The sequence below is a fragment of the Anabrus simplex genome, chromosome 4 (genome assembly GCF_040414725.1).
Source record: "Anabrus simplex isolate iqAnaSimp1 chromosome 4, ASM4041472v1, whole genome shotgun sequence".
NCBI classification, from domain to species: Eukaryota; Metazoa; Arthropoda; class Insecta; order Orthoptera; family Tettigoniidae; genus Anabrus; species Anabrus simplex.
In genome coordinates, this window is record NC_090268.1 from 89,200,413 (window position 1) to 89,218,255 (window position 17,843).

Sequence of the window (17,843 nt, forward strand, 5' to 3'; positions counted from 1 at the left end):
GAGGAGTGGTGGAAAGACCGAAGAAAGTGAAGAGAAACCATATTTGCCCCTATCCGACTGCAGCTGGATAATGGGAAATGATGATGATGATGATGATGATAATTATATCAAAGAGAATACGAAAAGAACTAGAGCCACTGTTTCAAGGGAGATCATAGCGGAATATTACGAAAATCTTAAGGAAACGTTGGTTGGAGTTCCTGCCTCTAACATAATTAACTATGATAAAACAAATTTTTGTGATGATGCAGGACAGGTGAAGGTGGTTGTCAAAAGAGGTGTAAACCACGGTGAGAGAATTTTAGACACATCTAAAACTAGTATCAGTGTTTACAAAAGCAAGCACCTGGACTGAAGGAGATATTGATGGAGCTGGTTAAAATAGGAACATGATTGAATGGTTCAGTCACAATATCCGTGAATCATGGTTTATGAAAATTCTATTGCCTTATGCCAAGAAATTGCAAGGAAGTAAGGTTATGATTTGGGATAACCTATCCATTACATGTAGTGAACTCCATAATCAGATCCGAATTGACATATAACTTGAGAAATTCATTTTTTTAAGGTATGTGTTGGTCCACCTTTTCAATACAGTACTAATTGATAACCACTAAATGTAAAGGAATACACAGTCATATTAATTAATGTAGTAGATGATTTGTCCTCCTACCATAGATAGTGAAGTTTGTTTCAGCCAGCAAGACTTGGAAGATTTTTCTTTAGGCATTGCCAAACACAGGCTGATGACCTAGATGTTAGGCCCCTTTAAGCAACAATCATCACCACCTCTTCAAAGTAGATCTCAACATGATCTCAGGATAAAGCATCCAACACTTTGCAATTAGAGGGAGGTAGGAAATATGGATGTGTTCAACATAGTTTGACAGTGATTGGTTCTCGAATATCATCTTAGAAGTTGGAAAGGGCGGAAGGTTTTGTGATCTAATTGTCCCTTGTTTGTCCTGAAGTAAATTCCCCAAGTGCTGTTTTTGGAGACATCCGAGAATTCTCCATATTGTTAGTGAGGTAAACAGTTGTTGAAAAATGAGAAAATAATTGTGTCAAACACACCAAAAGATCAGATCCTTTAAAAGACTGCCAAAAGGCATTAAATGGGCAGTTATACTCCAGATAGACACGAACCCCTAAAACAAATTCTTGCTAAAAGGAGTCTAAAACGAATTTATATCTTAAAAGCTTATGTTCCCATATCATTATCGTCATCTTCATTTCCAGTTTCCAGCTTCCCGGGTCGGGTTGTGAATCAGGGACCTCCATCACTGCCTGTCTCTCCGCCACACTTCTCCTTTTTTAAGTTTATCTTCTGGTTTTCCTTTCCTCTTCTCTATGCACTCCCACACTGAATCTGTCCACCTCTTTCGGGGTCTTCCTCGTGTTCTCTTTCCTGTTAACTTCTCTGAAAAAGCATATTTTGGCACACTCTCTTCTTCCATTCTCATCATATGTCCCTACCACTTTAGTTTTGTTGTTTCTATCCAGTCTTGGAAGTTTCAAGATTCTTGTCCTTTTCCTTATCTCTTCATTCCTAATTCTATCCTTTCTAGTCTTACCATCGATACCTCTTAGGAATTTCATTTTCGCTGCCTGTATTCTATTCTCCTCTTGTTTTGTTGTAGTCCACGATCCAGCTGCATAGGTTAGTATGGGTTCTCAATAGGCTGAATTATAATACTTTCTTACAATTCTTTGGACATCTTGGTTCCACAAAATACCCCTTACACTCTGGTAGAAGCTGTTTGCTTGTTGTATTCTTTTCCCAATTTCCTTGGTTATCTTCTGTGATCACACTTCCCAAGTACAGTACTTGAAACTTTTAACCACTTCCTTAATTTTACCATTCAGTTTTATCTTTCCTCTTCCTTCCTTCCTTCCTTCCTTCCTTCCTTCCTTCCTTCCTTCCTTCCTTCCTTCCTTCCTTCCTTCCTTCCTTCCTTCCCCTTGTCATCACTGTTGTTTTACTTTTCTCTGTGCTTACTTTCATCCCAAATTTTTGTATCTCTTGATTCCATACATCTACTTGTTTTTGCACTTCTGTTTCATCCTCACCCCATATCACTATATCATCTGCAAACAACATGGCTTTTGTTGCCTGTCTTTCCAATCTCTGTTTAATGTTCTTATGAATTTCATCCATGACTGTGATGAATAGTATGGGGGGTAGTACACTTCCTTGTCGGAGACCAGTTTCAACTTTAAACAATTTTGTTTTTCCTATAATAGTCTTCATGCTACTAACACAATTTTTGTACATAGCTTTTATCATTTGCACTTCCACTCTGTTAACTTGTTTTTTTCCTTTTCCTTAATATGTCCCATACCAACTGTCTGGGCACACTGTCTCATAAGCTTTCTCAATGTCAATAAATGTCATCACTATGTCTTTTCCAAACTCCCATCCTGTGTATGTTCCCATGTACAGGAATAAAACAGGCAAATCTCTACTGATCACATCAAAAATGAAACTGTCTTTAGTGCACAATTTAATGTATGGGACAATTCTTATTCTTCTTTTTCTTTGACCACATTGGATCACTTTAATCAACCCTTTGGTTTGTCAATTTCTTGGTATAAACTGTCCAAGCCTTGCAGTCCTCTCAGTACTACTTCATACATGTTGATATTCTTGCCCTTTCTTGTGTAGAAAATATTCTAGTTGGCATTTTCTTTTTTGTGAGTGTAAAGTTGAAAGTCATATTTTTAAGTGTTGTGTTTACTTTTTTCGTATCAATAGTGTCATCCGGTGTAAACCAATTTCTTTCAAATCCTCTCTAATTTCTTTCATCCATTTGCATCCAATTGTAGTATTTTTTGAACCAAGATTATACTGCACTAGCTGTTTCAGAAATTGCAAATCCGACTTTCTCAGGATGTGGCCAAAGTAACCTAGTCTTTTCTTGTGCATGGTATCAGTAATGGTTTCTAATTTCTGATATACAACATTGTTAGGTACTATTCACCATTACCCATCTTTTGATAGCTTTTGTTGTTACAAGTTCTTACAATTCGTCTTTCGATCTTCTGTAATCTGTCAGTTTTGGATTGTTCCTTTAGATGGAATAATGTTTCTGCGGCATATGTGGCTTCTGGCTTTATGACTGTTTTGTAATGTTTGATTTTTGCATTAATGGATAAGCATATCTTTTTGTAAGTTTTCCATGTTAATTTTTGTGCCTTGGATAACTTGTTTGTCCTTATCTGAATTGAAGGTTTTTCATTTAAATTATTTGTTATTAACTCACTTAGATATTTTAATTGTGTTACAATTTTAGTACCCTTAATATGTATTTCTTTTAATGGTCTTGGTTTTTGGAGCATAATTTCTGTTTTCCCAAATGATACAGTATTTTGAGGCCAATTTGCAATGGTGTGAAGCTCTGATATTTGAGTTTTTGCTTCAGTTAAATATTTGACTAGTAACGCCATGTCATCTGCAAACCAAAGGCAATTAGTTTAGATTTTCCTTCTTATTTTTATATTTGGAGGGCAGTTCCTAAACCATTCTCGCATTACCATTTCTAGTGCATAATTAAATAGTAATGGTGATAAACCATCACCCTGCCGTAACCCAGTAGTTACTTCAAATGGGTCTGATAATTCATCTCTGAACTTTGGTTTTGATTTGATCTCTAAGAGTTAATTTTATCATATTTATTCATTTAGGATGTAATCCCATGTATCGTAAAATTGTTAATAAAGATTTCCTATGAATACACTTGCAGGTCTTCTTGAAGTTGATAAATGTTATCACCATATCTCTATTTATTCTTCTGTTGTAATCCATTATCAGTTTGAGGCTCATAATTTGGTCAGGACAACTCCTCCATGGCCTGAAACCTGCTTGTATTCTCCTAGTTCATTGTTAAGTTGTAATTTAATTCTATTGAGAATAATTCTAGAGAACATTTTATAAGTAACATCCAGGAGTGAAATCCGTCGGTAGTTATTAGAGTCTGCTTAGTCCCTTTTTTTTATATAGTGGATGGATGATGGCTGTTGTCAAATGTTCTGGGAATTATTTTGTAATCCAGATGCTGACTAGTTGTTGACGAAGGGCAATTATTGCTCAACTCCCAGCATATTTCCAAATTTCTACAAAGGTCTGATCTTCTCCAGGTGCTTTAAAATTCTTCATGTCATTCATTGCTGTGTAAACTTTCTTTATTGTAAGAGGGTTTATATTATCTGTTGGGGTTGTTATCAGTGTATTGACATCTAAGTGAAGGAATTCTGTTGGTTCTTCACAATTTAGGAGCGTTTTGAAATATTTAGCCAGGATTTTTGCATTGTCGTGATTGTTGTAGGCTAATTAACCATTTCCATCTTGTAATAATAAGGTTGGGGCTTCATAGAGAGTTTTTTTTTTTTTTTTGTTTTGTAATAATTCTGTGAATGTGATATTTTGAATTCTTCTTCAGTTGAGTTCAGAGTTTCTTTAAGATACTGTCTTTTCATTCCTCTTAAGGTTTTAGGTGTATCTCTCCACTGTTTAACTAAATTTTGAAAATGTGCTCAGATTTTTGGGACTGGTGCAATAACCACGCTTTGTGTCTTTTCTCAATCATATCATCACATTCATTATTCCACCACTGATGTTTTTTACGAGTTAACAACTGTGACCTTAAAATCATTGAGTTTCGAAGACATTACTCTCACCCAGTATGACACAAAACTACGTCAAAAATCTACCATAACCAATATAGTTGAAATGGAAAGAATACCACTACAGAACAAACAAGATTATATTCTACTGAGGTTTTGAAAGAAATTAATTTACAAATTTGGTACTCATTTTCGATCACGTTACCTCCATCCTCACATTTCCGGTAGTTCCATCTTTTTGCTCAGGGAGGCGCTTTAATTCTAGAAGTTCATTTTAGAGTGGGTTTTACGGGTTGAAATCCTTTTCATCGCTGTAGTGATTTTCAAATGATGTATAAGAAGATGCACCAGTACGTAGAAGTGTGATCAATCTCCCACAAGTTGAGAACTAACAGAAAGAATTCCCATCAATTCACGAGCATGTTTTCTTTTCCTGTGGAGCTATGTTGTAATACTTAACTTTCTGCTTCTTCCAAGTCAAGGAGAATGTAGAACAAGATCTGTTGTTTCCAGCTTATGTGCATTTTTCTTAGATGTGTGTCGCGTTGAAAATGTCCTATCGGCTGAGATGTCACTCGTAACAGTTCATTGGTTCAAGACTTTGCTTCAAGAATATTCCGATAAAGCACACACAGACACAGCATTAGCCTTGACATTTCCCAGTCTAGGTCATATTCTGGCTGTCCCCCTAGGGTAGCACGAAAAAAAATTCACCGTGCTCTCCTAGTGGATCAGTTGTAACTCTGCTCAAGTCAAGATTATTTCAATAAAATTTTACACACACAAGATGAACCATTAAACACTATTCCTGTGATCATTCTTTCACAATTATAACCCATGCAATTAATGTTTCAGAGACAGTACCGCATTCAGTCCAAATCTGCAGTAAATCAGATCATATTTAACCATGCTTCCATTGCAATTGTGATTATTTTTCATTTTGTAATTAGTGTTATAATTTATTCATTTTTAAAACATGAAATGTGATGGTTATTGCTCATACATGAGTGTAACATCGATAAACAAGATAAATAAACCACCTATCGGAATTATGTAATCATGATACATTCAGTCACTTCAGTCTTCATTTATCAAATGAATAGTAATGAGTTATACATTTTAAATTTTACATTTTTCATAAATGTAACTTTAATAGCATGGGAAATACCAGCAAAAAACAAATTGGTATTACTCCATTTTACGGTACATCAGTATTGGTACTGTATAAGATGAATACATGCTCATCTGGCATAATGCTGGTACATTTTCGTTCCATGTGCAGTAGAATATCATTAGTACGTTCTCTGTTAACATATATTATTTTCCCGCTTAACACATCAGTCCCAGTCTAATGCCATAAAATACATGTTTACATACCCTCATTAGCACGTTTTCCCTTCTCAGTTAAGTCTGTTTATCTGGATATATTTTCCCCCATTATCTATTACTAAGTTCAAGATGTAGTACTGGAGAGAGAAAGTGCCACAGATAACCAGTTACGAAAAACTGATGTTTATTCAAGGAATGGATTGTAATCCTCTCATGAAGCATGAGGATATTGCATGAGAATTGAACATTCCTCCAACCATGGATGCTGAATGCCACACTAAGCAAGAAGAAAGAAATTGAACGTTCTTGCAAAGAAGGAGTAAGTGGCAAAAGAAAACTAGTATTTGCGGGTCAGTTTCCCAAGCTGGAAAGTGTGTTACTGAAGTGGATGAAAGAAGCTTATGAGTCTAATATTCCACTTGATAGAACTATGGTTTGAGTCCAGACAATCGGTTCATTCACAGCAGGTAAGACTCTTAAACTTTCAAGTTTCCAATGGATGGATTGAGAGATCTGAGATCTGAAATAAGGCTGCAAACATGAACCCAGGGACCATAGAAAATTGGAGAGAGAGACTTTACTACAATGACTTCTTGAGAATGACAGTCCAAATGATGTTTTCAGTGCAGACAAAACAGGACAAGCTTTTCACCTTCTACTTGACAAACCTTTGGCATTTAAGGGCAAGAAGTGTCATGGTGGGAAGTTAAGGAAACAGAGACTGACAGTCCTATTGTACTGGTTCCTGTAATAACAGAAAAAGCAAAGAGCCCATGTTGTTTTAAAAATGTGGAGATATTTCCATGCAGGTTTGGTTTAAATCTGAAAGCCTAGATGATAGGTTTTAATATTTAATCTACAGTGGAAAAAAAAAAAAAAAAAAAAAAAAAATATGTTACCTTATAGACTAAACATAAGTCTGTATGTAACTAGATTATTGAGGGTAATAATGGTGATGCTGGCAATAATAAAAACAAGACGTAATTTTACATGCACTTTTGTTTGTTGACCTGTTTGCAGCACATTCTACGACACACCATATTTTTGTAATGTTAAAGTTGTATTCTTCCCAGCAAATTTGAGAAGTCATCTGCAATCTCTCGATCGGTGCATCATATGATGTGTAAAGAAAACTATAGAAAGAGGCCTGTTCAAAGGTGGTGTACTTTTCTTCATTCCACAGTGCAGAAGATAAATATGTTGGGTGTGATGCATTTCCTAAAATCCACTTAGGATTCAGTTCAAGAAAACATCGTAAGGAGCCGTTTCAATGAAGCCAGCTTTAGCCATTTTCTTGCCAATGACATTATGTCTGCAAGTGAAAACGAAGTGGAAGCTGTTTCAATAAAGCCGGCTTTAGCCATCTTGTTGCCAATGATGTCACGTCTGCAAGTGAAAATGAAGTGAAAGCGGATGATTGGCACCAGGTAGTGGGGGCGGAAGACTGTGTAACTTTCACTGAGCACACAGAATGTTATGACAATGTTGTGGTTCTGGGTCAACATACATCTGAGTAGCAGTAAGAGGAAAATGATGACATAGAGAATGAAATAGGACCAGGACATTGCTTACACTGCCAAATGACATGGAAGCGATCTCTTCAATGATTTATGTCAACCTTAGATGTTGGCAAAGATGACTTGGCTGTATTAACAAATGTGGATTCATTCTCATACAAGGTGGTGGGGAAAAAAAAAAAAAAAAAAAAAAAAAAAAAAAAAAAAAAAAAAAAAAAAAAAGCAATTTCAGTCTAATGTTTTTATCTTTTAGTCCCTTCAAAAATATGTTAATGAGACTCCATTGTAATGTCTCCAACACACCGATAGAATTTTGTTCTTGTATTATACAGATATTACATGATTTGTCTCTTTCTATCACTCATAATCCTTTGAGAGAATCAGAAATTAATACTTTATGTGAATCATTACCTCTGCAGCATAATGGTTAGCTCTGTTAGCTCCATCTCTGGAGGCCTAGGTTTGAGTCCTGGTACTGCCAGAGATTTAAGAATGGCAATAGGACTGGTATGTGTTTAAAATGGTACATGCAACACCCCTCGACTGGGGACAAGCCTGAAAAGAGCTGCAGCTACTGGGGATGAAGTCAAAAATTTAATTAATTGCTCTTAATGTTCTTTTTAAAGAATAGTAGTAGTCCATACTAGCTAATAATAAGCTTGAATGCATTTGACATTCAAATTTTTCTTTTTTTAGCTTGGTGTAGTTTTCATTAGCTTTAATTTTTTTACTTTAGAGTTGAAATTCATTTTACTTTAGTTCTTGCCTTCTACATTCATTCATTTTTTAAGTTTATTTTATCTGCTTTTCTCTACAGATTTGTGTAAGACATCGGTGATGGACATCCAGTTACACTTCGGAAACTAATTTTGTATGGTATTAAATTTCACATTAAGGAGATTGATAAAAGATAATTCAATGTTCATTTCTTTAATATTGTTTTAAACTTGTATATATTTTGATGAAATAGATTTTATTAAATTATGATAAAAACTTGTTGTATTTTTATTGAACTGATAGATCCTGTAATTTCATAGAATAGTCTTATGTATGAATAAAGAGCTTTTCCCTAACTTGCTTTTTAATTCTCTGTGATCGTTGTTGTTTCATGTCCTTTCTTGTACCATAGAAAGGAAATTTGATAAACACAGGTATCTGTATTGAATGGCTAAGAAAGAAAATGAACTAATATACCAAAATTAGTTAGTATAGTTATAAACTGGGGAAGAGAGGATGTGCCGCACGCAACCCCCCCACCGCATCTCCCATTTTATCTGGAATTATGATTATTTACCACAGTACTGTCTAGGGCAAAACATTATATGTTTTTGGAGCAAATTATACATTGTATGTGTGGACATTACTCCTATTCTAGGGTGACCAGATGTCCCTTATTTTACGGAATAGTCCCTTATTTTTCTAGTGTCCCATTGTCCCGGCAAAAATTATGTGGTATGCATAATGTCCCGTTTTTTTGTGAACAGTCCTATACATTTTGAAATATCGTGTTTAAACTGTATATTTCACAAAGCTCTGACGTATATTTCTCATTGTATAAAGAAAGTAATTACAATCAAAACCGACTTTCAACCTATTAGGTCGTGTTACGTACTGCGGTCATGAAAATTCAGTATTCAAAGTAATTACAGTTTGTTTGGTTGACACTAAATGTAACTAACCAGTGAGACAGATACAAATATAAAATGTAAAAACGGCAACTTACAGTCTTGCATAGTGAACATTGTCTTGGCATGAATAATATGTCTTATGACTAGGAGTCATGCAAAAATTTGTGTAATGCGACAAAATGTGTGACGGAAGTGATATAACGTTAGTCATTACCATAGGTCTTGGTCACCAAAGATGCTCTGTGAAATGATGCAAATAAATTGTTTGTTATCAATATTTGAATTTCAGTTATTGAAAGACATATTCATGATCATTAGCTCCATGAAAAACTATCATTCACATGATCTTTCTGTCAACAGAATCAAAGGCATTCTCAAAACATACAAAGGTGAGGTACAGTGCTGTTTGCCATTCACTACTCTGTTTTGGTAATAACTATCACATTTGTCGCTACTGTTTCTCAGGTGTTAGTTATGATGCATGCAGGGAGATGGTGATCTTGAGTAGCACATGCTCTACTATATACTCAACCTTACAGACAGCAGCCAATCTGTGGCTTCGGGTCTCCAAGCATTAGTAGAGAAATCCAAAGGGTTACTATTTGAGAAGCTTGTCTTGGTATTCTGAGCGAGTTGGCTGTGTGGTTAGGGTCACACAGCTGTGAGCTTGCATTCAGGAGATAGTAGGTTCGATTGGCAGCCCTGAATATGGTTTTCCGTGGTTTCCTATTTTCACACCAGGCAAATGCTGGGGCTGTATCTTAATTAAGACCACGGCTGCTACCTTCCCTTTCCCACCTCTCTGTCGCCAAAAACCTTTGATGTATTAGTGTGACGTTAAACAAGTACTGTAGCTTCAGTCATGTTCTCAGTTCCCTGCTCATAGCATGGTGGTGAATTATTTCTTCAAATATGAGGGGTGGGGTAAAAGTCATTGCAACTATTTCTTTTTCCCTTGAAGATATGTGAACAGGTCACAAATCGCTATTTGTCATGTGGAAGCTATGCAGACATAGTGTGTATTCACAACAACATATGGCTCTGTGATAGCCGGCAGTACCACAGAGAGCGTTGTGAAATCAGTTGTGTGGCGAGCGTCATGCGAATTGGAAGTAACTCATGTTGAGCTGCACGCATACATCAAAATAGCCATTCTTTGGGGGAGAAATGCGAGAGAATGTCACAGTGAATTGGTGGAAGTACCTGGGAATAATGCCCTCCCATACCGCACAGTAGCATGGTGAGTAGGAAAGTTTCAGCAAGGATGTGTGGAAACTGGTGATCAGCAACACTCGGAAAGACCTGTCATTGTGCAGACCGACATGGTTTCATGATACCACTTGCCCACTCTAACTCCAGTAGCGTCTATTGTCTGTCTTCCTCCATGAGCTGCTTGATGACAGCATGTGCCACATTGGTCAATGATAATAAGGCACAGCTAGATATTTCGGAGAGTATTGTTATCTTATCGCAGGACATACTGGGTGGAGACCTGGAGCTGGGTACAGAGAGAGGTCCTTACTGCAATGAATTCCAAATTCCTTAAACTGAATTTATTCAAATAAGGTTCACTTTACAAATGTGCTGGTTATAGTGAAGTTGTTTCCATAGATCCTCCTTGATGGACAGCGACCCACCTATGGAAACACGATCCCTCGTTGGCAGCAACCAAACCATGGAACCATGACACCTTCTAGGCAGCAAACATTAAACCACAATCCCTTGTAGGTAGCAATGGGTCATCATTGATTTTTGAAGGTCTCAGCATGGGGTATCCATTCACTGATTATGTTACACGAGTGTCCACATTTAACTACTGGTACCCCTGAGTATTGGGACGATTCACATAAACCACTGGACTTGGTGAATTGTACTCATTGACTCGGTTCTGACTTAGAACCCAAAAACGTTAAGATTTGAAAAATAAGTGGCACTTATGAAACTTGTGGTGTCTTCCCACAGGGAAAAAAAATATTTGAATTTTATCACTTGCGTAGAACCTTTCCACCAAATTAAAATTTTCACTGTTCTTTGGAACTCATCACAACACAGTTTATTCCTATTTACGTCGAGAAATAGAATGCACTCTAAGAATTATTTATAATTCTAAAGAAATTGAAGGTTTGTAGTGACCTACTAAGAGCACAGTTCACTTGGAAATTTCACTTACCACTAATGCCTATGAGTGCACTTGTCTATTTATGGAGTGTAAATCACTTGGAAAAATCACCAGCATTCCTAGCTACTGCATTCTGCGCAAAACATTTATTATTATGAAAAGTCTGTTTGCAGAAAAAAAAAAAAAAAAACATATTTATCACTTTCAACTACCGCATTTGATATAATGTAAGTGAATTATTAAACACTTGTAGTACAAAAAGTAAAGTATCTGATTATCTGAGTATTCTGTTATTCACATCGTAATGTTAAAGTTTAAGTCGAGTTCCCTTGGAAATTATTCTGACTTCTAGCACACATGTAAATGTTAGTTACACAAGTCTTACAATCACACTCTTTAATATTTACAAGTTCCTCAACGAGGTTCTACTTACTGCAAGTTTATAAGTTCCGTAATGCCAGAATTATCATAATTTATAACTTTCATTTCCGTGTTGACGTTTGACTTATATAATAGGCACCATGGCCAAGCAATGCACTGCCACCTTTTCTAGCGGTAGGGTTACGAGAGCAAGGAGTAAGGGAACATCCACCTCTTGCGACTACATTGTGCCATACATTGGACCGTACCGTCACATAAATTTTACCAGCAACAACAACATCAACAGTGTTATTTTCAAATTACAGCTGCTGTTACATAGCAGTGAGGGATGTTCTTCCAACTCCTCAACAACCTGTACATAATCCAATTCTATAACCTCCGATTGCCTTAACGTCGGCACGTTCACAAGATCGTCAGTTTTGACACATGTTTTTATTCGACGATTCAACTACGAATAAATTAACATTTTTAACGTATGTTGTTATATCCACAGCAACATCATAGGAACCTTATAACATCCTCAACTCCAAGTTTTTACAGAATAGTTTAAAACTCTGCTTAACATTGTGCATACGCGCTCCATTATTTGTGACTTAGATCCTAAGGAAGTTCTTTAAATTTCAACGTGTTTTTATGACATACAACTCATGTCAACCATTTTAAGTGTATTTTATGTTAAATGTGTGTAAATACAGATACCTTTTTAATATATTTATTTCTTTTGAATTAATGATGATTCCAAGTGAGTCGAAAATGTTACATATTATATAAAGTGTTGAATGGTGGAATATCACTCGACTGATTCCTATTATATACACCGGAATTATTCAATGTTCCACAACTCGCACGTCACTTGGACATAATCTTGCCCTGCAGGCCGACTCTGTACCATGCAGCAAACCAACATTGTCGTGTAGCCAGTGTGAACTGAAGTAACAGGCTCTGGAGCTATGGTCTTTTATTCAAATCTAGCTCTGATGTAATGTTTTATATAATCTTGAATATCCGTAATCCCTGGCTTGATTTTGGAGAAATTAACGTGAGGAGACATTCAAAATGTATTCTATAAGATGCCGTTGTTTCTGAATCGATACCTCAATTGGTTTAGAAGATAGCAAATTTCTTGCATGGAAGTTTCCAAAGCTTATGACTCAGCCTGTCCTTGACCCCGTGCTGGCTATGCAGTGAACAAGGCAGTATCGCGGTGGGAAGTTATAATGTGAAATGATAAGCTGCTAATAAAGAGAGTATCTTTTCTTATGATTCTTATGTAATGTTGAATCTATCAACATCTCAGAATGAAGCAGTTTGGTGGGCTACATATCATAGATAAATAAGAATTTGGGTATTTGCCCTACTTTTCCACTAGAAGCATAACAGTTTTACAAATGGGGTATTTTGCTCAATGGCAAAATACAGTACTGATACTGTACCGGGATTGACCATACATCAAGTATTACCGAGTTTGATAGCTGCAGTCGCTTAAGTGGGGCCAGTATCCAGTAATCGGGAGATAGTGGGTTCGAGCCCCACTGTCGGCAGCTCTGAAGATGGTTTACCGTAGTTTCCCATTTTCACACCAGGCAAATGCCGGGGCTGTACCTTAATTAAGGCCACGGCCGCTTCCTTCCACTTCCTAGGCCTTTCCTATCCCATCGTCGCCATAAGACACATCCGTGTCGATGCAATGTAAAGCAAGTAACAAACCAAACCCCATGACACTACAGCCTTTGAAGGGCCTTGGCCTACCAAGCGACCGCTGCTCAGCCCGAAGGCCTGCAGATTATGAGGTGTTGTGTGGTCAGCACGGTGAATCCTCTCGGCCGGGCGTAAAGCAAGTAGAAAAAAAAAAATTCAAGTATTTCAACATTAAGAAAGACAGTCTTGCAAGAGCAAGATGTTTTTCTTCTTTTTTTTTCCTATAATTTGCTTTGCGTCACACTGACACAGATAGGTCTTGTGGCGACGATGGTACAGGAATGACCTAGGAGTGGGAAGGAAGCACCCATGGTCTTAATTAAGATACAACCCCAGCATTTGCCTGGTGTGAAGATAGGAACCCATGGAAAACCACCTTCAGAGCTGACGAATGGGGTTCAAACCCATTATCTACCTAATGCAATCTGACAGCTGCAACACAAACTGCTCAGCCGCTCAATCGGTTTTACGAAAAATTTTGTAGCATTCGAGTTATTGTTGAGTGTTTAATTAAAAGTTTTAGTTTTAGATTATTTTGTTTCACATGGAACTTTGTCCTTTTGGAAGCCCAGATTGATCCTTTCAAATAATAAAATATAAGTTATAACTGTATGCATTTACACGGCACAGTATAGATATGATGTAAACTGTTAAGGTAATATCGTTGATTGCATTGGGATAAGAAGTGTCTGGGGTGAATGGGTGAACAAGGAATTAACTAGAGCAGAACTTAACAGAACAAATTTTGAAATTTTAATTCTTTCTTTTTCTCTCTCTAATTTAAAAATTGATAAATGGACAATCTAAATGAATAACAACAATATTAATGAGCTCATCAGCTCTAGCAATAACAAGGACTTAAAAGTCCAAAAATCAGGTACAAAATTTACAATGGTTAATAGTTTGATTGATTTACTTTGAAAAGAGCATTATTGCTCTTGACAGGAATAATATTTTACACAAAGAGCCTGTTTTGCTCCGATCATTTATACAACATAGGAGTCTGAGCTCCAAAAGGTACCATAGTGCAACTTCGCAGAGGCATCAATTTCTTATGAAGCACTTAAGTTACACTTGACAACCCATCGATAGTTCTCAATTGAAGTATTTACACCAAGTAACCCCGATGTGGGCTTATCTATTGCTTAACAGTTTAGAACTTACTGTTCCTAAAGGGAACTTCACACCACCATCAATTACCGAATAAACAGGGTCATGATTGCCCATACTAAATGGCCTCAATGTAAAAAGAAAAGGTTGAACATGACTGGCCATAAACAAAATGCTAGGAGGCAAAACACTCGCCCTTCTTATACAAATAATTAAAATCGTAAGTGGGCTGATGGCCCAAATATACGGAGGCTAGTCCCTTACTACGTTGGGGTGATTAAGTGAGAAACGTTAATGCCAAATAAGTAATAAGAAACATTGAGGTATAGAAACTTCAGTCACCCCATGCCAAGTTGAATGAAAACTAATAGAGGGTAATCACTCTTTGTTCCCTTAAATTACATGTTTCAAAGTAGGGAATAGGATAGAGTCCTAAAACTTGCCAAAAATTCCACATTTAAACTGCCAAATTTAGAAATTTACATTAAAAAAGAGGCTGAAACCTTCCCCTCAAACTATACACAGGAGCTATCACATAGCTATGAAAATTCTGCCAAAACCTTGAGTTGCTGGGCCTTCCAAACGCCGCCCCCCCCCCATGCTTCCTGGTTCACGTCATTCAACCCTCCTCAGACTGGACCACTTCAAACAATACAGCCCTAAAGCGCCCAGCCTTTATGGTACTTTTGAGGGGAAGCTTCCAGAATTATTTACTAATACACTGGATGACAGTACACACCCCCAGTTTTAATTGGCAAGAGAAAATATTTACAAATTTCTGATAGGTTGATTACTATTGAAGAAGGAACCAGCTGAAATGTTGGTAACTTTTGTTCCGGGGTATTCGTGGACCAACAGAGGTGAAAGAAGGTGCCGGGATGGATGGGTCTAACTACAATGTCAAGAATTGAATTTAAAACGTAAACTGAAGGTTATATTTTTGAAAAACAACAAACTTAACAAATTTTCACTTAGTGAGATAACAATGACATTTCAGGTACAAAATAGAAAAATCCAAGATTTCAGAACTTTAACACTCTTGGGCTTCAAGGCCCTAGTTTTACAATTTTTAAGCTCCCAGCTCAAATTTACAATCAAGCACACAATTTGTTCAAAGGGCAGAAATCCCCTAATCCATGGAGCACTTGCTCCACCAATTACAATATCAGGCCTCCCTGAGGCACTTTTATACACTTGAAAAAGAGCTAGCGTGCTCTCAGTTCTCAAGCCTACTCAAGACAACACCAAAAATATCTTACAACTTTTGGCCTTCCATGGCCCAACTTACAAATTCAAACAGGAGTATCTCGTACCCAACCTACAGGGCCTTCGTGTAAAAGGAGGAACAGTTAATTAAATGGCCCGAACACAAATGAAAGGAGGCTAATGCTTGCACTCCTAGATATGAACACTTAAAACCTAAACTATGGAGGTGACTCGTATAAGAATAAATTAGAACATTACGGATGGGAAGAAAACCAGTTACAAAACGTAGTCACCTCAAACCAATATGAAGGGGAGCTCGAGAGGGTACATCACTCTCTATCCCCGATAAACAGTTAAAGATTTTATGAAGTTTTACATTAGCTGCAGAAAGTTACATTTTTAGAAAAACTAGGGTACATAGTTAATGTTTCAGACCTTTCCCTCAGGTTAAGCTGCAGAGCTAGCAGAAAGTAAGATGTTATGTGGCCATTACCTTGATGAAGAACTGCTGCTTGATGAAAGAGGCGCCGCCCGCCTCTTGCTTGACACACACACACTCACTAAGATGATGATCAATTAGTCAAGAGACATGAAAACCCGCAATTTATAAACCCTCGGGGAAAGATCGAGACCTTTCACGAATAACCCAGCCACACCTTCTCAATTTTATTGGTTAATTTAAATGTTACACTCAAAATCGAAGAAGAAGAAGACACTGATTGGTAGAAAAATTAATTACAGAAATTCTATATTGGTTGGATTCAAAACTGGCGAAAAGAAAAGATCAATTTTGCCAGCCCAAAAATAAATGAACATCAATTAGTAAAAACAAACTTATGAATACAAAATGTCTTTAAATCAAAAGTTCTTTCACTTCACACCAGGGTGCATGATCATAGTTTTGTAGCAGTGACATCTATGAAAGAATGTCCAAACTTCTTGATGAAGGGCAAACAAAAGAAGTAGAAATTCATAAAGTACAGGAAACTTCAAAATAACAAAATTCCATCAGATATTAGTGGTGACGTCTTGTGAGTAAAGTTTTAAGTAGGTCTAGTTTCAAGTTCACGGTTTCTCCAGTAGAGGAGTTCTTTTAGGCGTAAGATTTAAATGCGCGGCGTTGGGGTGTACCTCCCAGTACGACTTCGATGCATAAACAAAACAATCCTCAAAACCTTAGGTGTGCCAACAGAAAAATATATATTTATGCAATAAATAGAGTTTGTCCCGCTAGAGGGAGCAATTAAAATTATGATAGAGACATCTAATATTTGAATACCGAAGTATCTTATAGTACACCAGTTCAAATTTGTCTAGATAGATGGCCTTATAGAAGGCATGCAGTTTAACTGGGCAGGAAAGGTGTACCCCTGGTACACAAACGATTCCAACTGTTATTGTGATTGTTACCAATCAGCACAGTGAACCTTAAAACTGTGAATTCAATATGAATCTCAGTCATTTTGAACATTTTCTTTCTTACCCCCTCTAACCCGCATGCCGATGGAGCCTGAACTTGGACAAACAACATCCATCTCAGACACCCCGAACAGTATTGATTCGGCACTAATATTGGTTGTTGTTGATGATATTTTCATGTCACTCCACCCCCTATGGGTGGGGGACAGAGAAGAAGAACTAACCACAGTACCCCCTGCCTGATGTAAGAGACGACTAAAAGGGGCAACCAGGGGATGATGGAATATGAACCATGAGACTACTTGTGATCAGTACCATTATATGTGGAACACCATGATCAACGTTATTTGCGATTAGTACCACCATGTGAGGACCAACATGTGTCTACATTACCTAAGAGTATTACCATTTTGTGAGGAACACCACGGTTCTGGGCATTGCCTGTGATTGCAGGAGTTGAATCATGGCTGAGAAATTATATAATGGATGCAGAAATATTCTCACGGAACTGGAGTGTGTTCAACAACAATAAAGGTGTTTTAATTTGTTCCACCTATTCAATACTTTTATTTTCACTTATAGTGGTTACATAAATAGACTCTTAGTTAAATGGGACATGTTTCGCCCTCAATTAAGGGCATCTTCAGCCTAAAAGCAATCACCAAGAATACAACTAATATTAAAAGTTTAGCCAGTTATTAAAATTCAGAACACAAAAATGTGAAAAATGATACAATATATTAAGATGCTAATGGAAAACTGTCTATGATTAAACTAAAATCTTGTCGGAGACTAAAACTTCTTCCATTAAAA

At 36.9% G+C, this 17,843-nt stretch overlaps 1 protein-coding gene across 4 annotated transcripts in view; it reads left to right on the forward strand.

Moving 5' to 3' along the window:
* Window positions 1–8,533, forward strand: part of LOC136872433 (uncharacterized) — a 383,991-nt gene extending 375,458 nt beyond the window's left edge. For all 4 annotated transcript variants that reach the window (XM_067146250.2, XM_067146249.2, XM_067146251.2 and 1 more), the window contains one exon: window positions 8,287–8,533. In XM_067146250.2, the coding sequence (XP_067002351.2) occupies window positions 8,287–8,296 (10 nt within the window). In that variant the 3' untranslated portion in view covers window positions 8,297–8,533. The remainder of the gene's footprint in view (window positions 1–8,286) is intronic.
* Window positions 8,534–17,843: the final 9,310 nt, after the last annotated feature.